This window comes from Haemaphysalis longicornis, unplaced genomic scaffold (assembly GCF_048455015.1).
Source record: "Haemaphysalis longicornis isolate Haplotype H1 unplaced genomic scaffold, Haemaphysalis longicornis Haplotype H1 scaffold_6, whole genome shotgun sequence".
In the NCBI taxonomy this organism is placed as follows: Eukaryota; Metazoa; Arthropoda; class Arachnida; order Ixodida; family Ixodidae; genus Haemaphysalis; species Haemaphysalis longicornis.
This window is the reverse complement of record NW_027526407.1, coordinates 155,579,061-155,587,038: the sequence shown is the minus strand read 5'-3', so window position 1 is coordinate 155,587,038 and position 7,978 is coordinate 155,579,061. Positions and strand designations below refer to the sequence as shown.

The 7,978-nt window shown below is 50.8% G+C and overlaps 1 protein-coding gene across 1 annotated transcript; it reads left to right on the top strand.

Moving 5' to 3' along the window:
* The first annotated feature begins 2,694 nt into the window (after nt 1-2,694).
* LOC144142006 (vacuolar protein sorting-associated protein 4B-like) lies at nt 2,695-7,745 on the top strand. Its single transcript, XM_077673436.1, has 2 exons — nt 2,695-2,927; nt 6,478-7,745. Exons 1-2 carry the CDS (start codon nt 2,749-2,751, stop codon nt 7,565-7,567), a joined length of 1,269 nt encoding a protein of 422 aa, XP_077529562.1. The 5' UTR covers nt 2,695-2,748; the 3' UTR covers nt 7,568-7,745.
* The last annotated feature ends 233 nt before the right edge of the window (nt 7,746-7,978 follow it).

Genomic DNA, 7,978 nt, shown 5'->3' with positions numbered 1-7,978 from the left:
GAGCCGTGCTGCGCATGCGCGGTGAGCAGTGACGTCACACGCGCACACACCTCGCGCTCCGCCGCCGCTGAGCGTGCCTCGCCGGTCTGCGCATTCCAGAGGAGTGACGTCATAGCCGCGGCAGACGCACTGGCGCCGGCGCGTGCCCAGCTGTGCGCCTCCGTTGCTCAGTATCCAAGTCTGACGCAATGGGTTTCGTCTGGCGCATTCAATGGGATTGCTGCCAGTGAACTGCCAAACGTAGCGGTGCATAAGGTTGGAGCCTGTGCCGTTCAGCTTGACGAAAGTGGTGCGGTCATGAAAGCCGTGTACGCGACGCCGAACAATTCAGTTAAAGACACTATAGACGTAGTGGCTGCGTCTATACCTAGTCGTGCGGCAAGCGAACTCGGTGTGGTGGCTGGGGACTTCAGTCATGCTCCAGACTCTCTTGGGGTTCCTTTGAAGGACACGTTTAACCTAGACTTAGCCAGTGTTCTGTCTGTACAGACGACCCAATGGAGAACCACAATTGATCTTGTGTATCAGAGGCAGACAATCAACTCCAAATACTGATTGTGGCCATAGCGGCGGCAGCGTGCTACTACACTACACTGACCACCGAGTCATCTTTGTGGCAATAGAGGAGCAACCAGACGTTGAGCAAAAATAAATATACATGTGTCACATAGTTCGTATACCGTGCATGTTCATTGAAGCAGCAGTAAGCATGATAATCGAGCTAACCCTAGACAGCCAGGAAAGCTAAGAATAATCGGCTCACGCTACGTATGTCCTGGCATAGCCGAGCTAAGCCGCTGCTATTTTTATTTCTTTAACGAATCTCTTCCTTGTTGCAGTTTGCTGGGCAGCTTGCTGGGCCAGTTGGTACATATCGAAGGAATGTAAACCAGCGAAAAAGGACGCAAAACACGAGGAGAGACGAGACAACACAACGCTAGCTCAGTGAAACCTTTATGTTCAGGTGATGCGTCGACGGCTACTCGCACACAAATGCTCGCACGAACCGCAGCCGCCACCCGGGAAAGAGGAAGAATGAGGGCAGCTAGGCCAAAATTATGGGTCGTGCTAAACACCTCAAGGGTATCATCATCATTACGATGTAGTATTTGGAGTATTACTTGACTTGCCGTCCAAGTGTATTGCTTGGAGTATTGCTGGATTTGTCCTGTATTTTTTAAGTGCGAATGCACTTTATAAGCGACCCCAAACCATCCACCGCCGGCGGCGGAGGCGGCGGCGGCGGCGTCCGCAGTGCTCCTCTATATTTAAAAAATTCCCCCGCATTTCCCCGAGGGGGAGAATGTGAAGGTGCGAATGCACGGTTGTCGGCCCGCTTGCGGCGCTTGCGCTCGGCCCCCGCAGCCCACCGCCTCGCCGCCTTCTCTTCCATCTCTTCCATCGGGTTTGTAGTATCACGTGTACACCACGCAGTTATCAAGCCGCTATAACGCCGCTGAGTCGCCAACGCACGCCGCTGACGACGTAGTTTGAATGCGTTAAAGATATAAGGCGCGTCACTAACGCTGATATCACGTCGCGTCCGTGGCTTCGTCGGTAGAGCGTCGCGCTGCGGCCGCAAAGTCCTCGGATCGAAACCTGGCGCCGGATGCTGTTTTCTTATTAAGTGCGAATTGCGCCGGATGCTGTTTCTTATTAATAAGAAACAGCATCCGGCGCAATTCGCACTTAATAAGAATTAATTAAGAAACAGCATCCGGCGCAATTCGCACTTAATAAGAAACAGCATCCGGCGCCAGGTTTCGATCCGAGGACTTTGAATAAGAAACAGCATCCGGCGCAATTCGCACTTAATAAGAAACAGCATCCGGCGCCGGGTTTCGATCCGAGGACTTTGCGGCCGCAGCGCGACGCTCTACCGACCAAGCCACGGACGCGACGCTGATATCAGTGTTAGTGACGCGCCTTATATCTTTAACGCATTCAAACTACGTCGTCAGCGGCGTGCGTTGGCGACTCAGCGGCGTTATAGCGGCTTGATAACTGCGTGGTGTACACGTGATACTACAAACCCGATGGAAGAGATGGAAGAGAAGGCGGCGAGGCGGTGGGCTGCGGGGGCCGAGCGCAAGCGCCGCAAGCGGGCCGACAACCGTGCATTCGCACTTTCACATTCTCCCCCTCGGGGAAATGCGGGGGAATTTTTTTTATTGTCTATATCTACAGTGCAGTGATATGACTCCTGAGGCTTATTTGACATGATATTCGTTTTTTTTCGTCCTTTCTTCTTGACTATTTTGTCTTTATTTTCACCTGTTCGTTGTTTCTTCCTTTCTTCTGTATTCATCGTCCTTTTCTGTGCTAGAATTCTCCTGGCAGGGATCTTTCATGACATGTCTTAGGTTTTTCTTACGAAAAGTTCTATCGGCGACATCGAATTTTTGTATTCTTTTGTTTTTCTTTTTACTTGATGGTTATATTATTTTTCCTCAACTGGAGATTGACGCTTGTGTTTTTTTAACTGACTGTTCTATGCAGCCCATAAAAAAATGCCCTCTGGGCGAATGCAGAAGCCTGAATACATCAAATTAATAGAATTCCCTTCAAACACCTCAATTAATTATCTTTGTACGGAACGCCGCAATTAGATGGGATACTTTTTGCCCCCTTCTTGAAGCACTGATGTTTGCCCGAATGGGTACGCGCCAACGATAGAGGAACGACAAGAGCAACAGCCAAAATTCCACCCCTCCGCGGTGCCCCCGAAATTCCCGAATCAGCGCAAAGATGCTGCTCGTCCACCAGGCCCGCCGCCACGCCGAGCGCGGGGCCTTCCTGGAGATCGCGTCCCAGGACCACGTCACGGCGCTGGCCCACTACACGCAGGCCGCCGTTCACCTGGAGAACGCCCTGGAGGTCATCCTGCGACGGATACGCAACTACGCCGCCAAGCTCAGGACTCTCCGGTGAGTTGGGCCCGACCGCCTGCTCTGATTGGAGGGGTGGGAACGCCAAAGTTGGGAACGCAGACGTGGGACCGCAAAAGTTGGATTTATTCGAGGCACTGCTTTGTCGGGATAGCAATGAGAAGAAATGTATCGAAAACTTTGAAGAAATACAGTTAAACCTGGACGTAACGAAGTTGACAAAATCTCGCAATTTTTCGTTCCACACAGGATATCGCTACATACAGGTTTCCTGTTAAGGTTCGCCTGAATGAAGCAGAAACGAAACCAGAATGCTAGGCATCAGTAATGCTGAACTCACCCTTCAAGGGCTTATTTCACAGTAGAAAACTGCGTTATTTGTTCTAAAACCACTCCCGTGCAGAGTCAGCTGTGCACAGCGGATTGCGTCGCACGCGGCTTTTTACGCCGCACCAAACACTCCAAGACTAACCTGATGTTGTTTCGCATTCAGCAACGTGTGCGTGTGTTTATTTTTAAACAAGGTAATTGTTTCTAGCAGACCTACGGGCTTTGAGGCCGCTATACAGATTTTGGCGGGACGTTCCTACAAGGGCCGGATCCATAGAGTTTCTTAGTAAGTATACCAGAGAGGAAACTTCCCCTGGTAATCTATGTCGTCGTGGGGGTTTATGGGAAGACCCCCGGTTGTGGGGTTGGGCTTGGCATGGCAATTGGATACTTAAGCAGTTTTTGGGATTTCCTGTCTTCACTATGCATTAACACGTCTACGAGCTACGAGGGAGCCAAAATCCTCCCTTTTCTGTGGTAGCCGTGTTTGGTGAAAAGGTCGGCAGTGAGTGATCGCACCTGGCGTTGGTCATGCGGCAGTCGAAGGACGTATGACTGAGCGGGTAATATGCCGCGACGAAAGTTCTAGCTGACGAAAAAAAAAAAGAAACAAAACGTTCTTCGACGAAGAAAAGATACCACAGATGCGGGTGCCTGTATCTGTCCTATCTTCTCTTCGTTCGCGACACTTTAACGCCACGTTTTCTGTTTTCTTAAAGTATGAACCAACTCGCTGATGAATAAGTTTTGTTAAATTGTAGCTGACGGTCGGTTCACTGGTTTGCCACGTAGGCGAACTTTTCATAGTCGCGCTCAAAAGCATTGCCAAGCTCTTCAAACAACTTATTATGTGAAATAATGGTTCAAATAATAAAATAGATCTGTAATGAGTTTCTATAAAAAAAGCAACATTGTTGTAAACTGCAAGCTTGGAAACTCCAATAGTAGATACAACCGTTCTTGCAAAAATACGCTTTACTTCTTGTTTACTAAGCTTCAAAACACCCCGTTTATTTTTCACTTTGTGTTTTTTTGTGGCATTGTGTTCGAATATACGGCCACTAAAGCATTTCAATCCAAGCCAATGATGAAAGTAAGACGAGCGCATGATGTACTGGTGGCCCATGACTACATAGACGGCAGTAATGTGAGCCGCATAGACGCTAGCACCTCATTCCACTCTAGTGTGTTATTCTAAGGAACTCTATGGCCGGATCCCCGTCTCGTCCGCCATTACCGTTTTCCGCAGCGCCACTTGTAGGTGCTGGAAAGAGCGGATAGGCGCACGTGCGGATTTCCTAGCCGGTCAACGTTAATCCGGAGTCCTTCACTGCATATGGTGCGCCTAGCCCAGGCGTAGCTTTCGCTGCTAAAACGTCCGAGATTTGTATTTGAACGAGTACATCATTTGGACATTAAAAAGTGCGTTTGGCATGTGTTACAGGCTTCCAAGGCTTCATTGCAAGTGCAGGATGAAAAAAAACTTACGAAACCGTTACGCCAAAACGTGAAAGAAAATAACTAGACGCGTTCCTGTCGGCATAGAGGGAATGTCGACTGATGTTTTTCTCATATTACTAAGTCACATAGCCCAGTCGTCGCGTCGTTATCATATTATCTAGAACAAGATAATGACGTTCTAGTCCGCAGCAATTATACGCGCCCGTAAAACTCACGTTTCATCTGTATTTAGTTATTTCGGCTTGGGGTACCCGTTACATGTTTCAACTTGGATTACCGCACCAGAAAGCGGCGTAGAATAAGCCTCCCAGGTGGCCCAGTTGTCAAGTCATGGGACGCGCAACTCGAGGGATCCGGCTTCGAGTCCCACCGCGGCGCATGTTTTTTAAATGCAGAGCATTTCTTAAACTCACGATGTCACCCGGCGTTGGCGTGCCTCGGCGTCCGCAACAGCCGTTCCAGGTGCGCCCTGTCCCCCACTCCTCCTCTCCCGCATCACGCTACCCTCCTCGCTCTCAACAACAGGTCCGCACCCCTCCCCCTACACTATATAAAAAATAATATTTACCGGCGCCTGGTTTCGATCCCACGACCCTGCGGGCGGAACGCAAGGTACATGGTGCTCTACCCAGAGCGCCACAAAGCCGACACAGAATGGAAGGCTACGAACGCGCCTTATATCCTTGAATCATTCAAACTACGCCAAGAAGCTGCTGATACAACGCATTCACTACGTGTGGGCGGAACGCGAGGTACATGGTGCTCTTCCCACTGCGCCACAAAACCGACACAGAATGAAAGGCTACGAACGCGCCTTATATCCTTGACTCATTCAAACTACGTAAAGAAGCTGCTGATACAACGCATTCACTACCACCAACTCCCCAAACACTAAACGTTAACGCAATACACCCACCCCCTATGCGACGCATTTACTCGAGTCCCCCTCTCGGGGAGATGGGCCCTTTTTATGCGTGCCCGCTTGCAGTGCAACTGGTTTGCTGCGAATGCACGAACACCATTCTCTGCGTCCACATCTTGTGTCCCTAGAAACGACATTAAATTTCATTTTATGATGGTTTCTCTAAAAAAAAATTGATTCCTTATAGCTACACGACCCAGATAAAGCGTTCCCAGAAGTGTTTCGCACCGTAGAATTGCAGAAACTCTGTACGTTTCTAGGATCCACCAGGCCGTTTGCGATGACATAAACCAAGAGTTTTGCTCCTCGCCACCACCGAGGCCTCTTTTACAAGATTTAAAACTTATGAAACTATAAGTTTACATTGGCAGATCCTTTCCAAAATTCCTAAATCTGGTACCCTACTTTATACTTGCCAACATTGACCCGCGGCGGCCGCTTTTCTGATTGAGGCGAAAAGCAGAAACTCCCGTGTGTACGAGATTTCGGCGCACATTAAAGATCCCCAGGTGGTCCAGTCCTCCAACACGGCGCGCCTCATCGCCTGCGTTGCGTCGGCTCGTTAAACCCTACAATGAATGAATGAATGAATGAATCAATCAATCATGAAACAATGAATAAATGAATGTGAATGAGTAAATGAAATGAATAAATGAATGTGAATGAGTGAATGAATGAATGAATGAATGAATGAATAAATTGACAACATTGTTGAGCACAGAGAAAACATCTAAGGCATATTCTTAACCTTCGCCATCCCCTGTGCGTAAATTTACTTCAAGATTCAGCCGAATTGTTTTTACCGCAGGCTTGGTGCTAACTCCACCATGCGGACTACATATTCCAATTTCGCTCCCTTCGGTGGTCACCGCGCAGGCCCCAGGTTGACTCGCCTGAGGCCTGGGAGAACATCTCGCTGCCCAGCGGCAACTTGCGCACGGTGGACAAGCGCTACGTGTGCGAGATCGAGGGCGTCGTCGTCACGGGTCGCCACTGCGGCCGGTGCGTCGACGTCGGCTTTCCCGGCGTCCTTCGGCAGCTGTTCCAGCTCATGCAGATCCCGAGTCTCGGCGGCGACGCCGGCTTGCCCTCGCTGCGCGCCAAGCCGGACTCCTGGAAGACCGTGCTGCTGTCCGGCCCCGCAGCCACGGGCAGGCACAGCCTCGCGCGGGCGCTGAGCGCCGGCATCCGTGTCTGCTCCGTCTCATACGTGTGCGTGCCCGAGTTTCTCCGCAGGCCCAAGCAGCAGCTCGCCGCCGCAACGCGGGCGGTGTTCGACGCCTCGCGTGCCGTCGTGCCCACGGTGGTGATCCTGGACCGGGTGGACGAGCTCTGCAACTCGACGGGAGACGCGCTGGACGTCTTCTGCGAGTGCATCCGGGAGGTCCTGGACTGGGACGGCGTCCCGTGCAGGTACGTCATCGGGGTCACCAACAGCCCCTGGCTCCTGTCGTCGAGCCTGCAGACGCTGTTCCAGAGGAGGGTGTACGTCCCGCTGCCAGACCGCACCTGCCGCGCCCACATCACGCAGCACCTGCTCAGCGGCTCGGATGGCTACGCCGCCTCGCTTTCGCTGGCGGACATTGCGGACGCCACCGAAGGCTTCACCAGCACCGAACTGACCATGTGCCTCCGCAGTCCGTTCTGGCAAGCGGACAAACGGAAGAGGCTGGACGAACGCTTCGTCGAACTCAACGGGCTGTCCGGCTTGATGCAGGCGAGCTGCTGTTACTCCACGGAGGACGTGGACGAGGAACTGACACCACTGTCCCAAATAGACGACGAGGTAGAAGATCCTCGAGCCCCGAGGTCCTCGCCCAAGCTTCCCGTCGATGCCGAGCTGAAGAAGGCTATTGGGGACATGTGCAAAGTGCTCGCCAAAAACGCGCGACTACGATCCCCACCCCAGCCGGCTGGCATGAGGGCTATATCGAGATCTTCGCTGAGGAACTGCAATATATCTTGACTCTATGTTGGCATATAGGTAGCTAGAACACACGGGATATTTCGCGATGGGGTGGGTTTCCCTTTTAAGGTTTCGTTTGTTTGTTTAGACTGCATTACCGATGCTGTTTGTCAGTTTATGGTGCTCAAAAACGTAAATAAGCTAGTTTATTTCTTATGATCTGTAAAAACAATGTCGTATGGTAGATACTTAGGGCTACGGCCATCTCTTGTGTAAAGGTCGCTCGTGAAGTAAGAAAATTTACTTGTGACTTCAATTATTCAAATATTCAGCGCATCGACGTCAGGGCACGTGAGAACAAGTATTATATTACCTTAAATGCTTAAGGGCAACAATATGTTGCTTTGTGTTCGTGTTCTAAGATTACAAATTGTCAACAAAACAAACAGTGATTTCGCGCACTCCTGCAGG

Coding starts and splice junctions, on each gene's coding strand:
- LOC144142006 (XM_077673436.1), top strand. CDS start 2,749: ATGCTGCTCGTCCACCAGGCCCGCCGCCACGCCGAGCGCGGGGCCTTC. Junction 2,928..6,477: donor GCCAAGCTCAGGACTCTCCG/GTGAGTTGGGCC, acceptor GTCACCGCGCAG/GCCCCAGGTTGACTCGCCTG.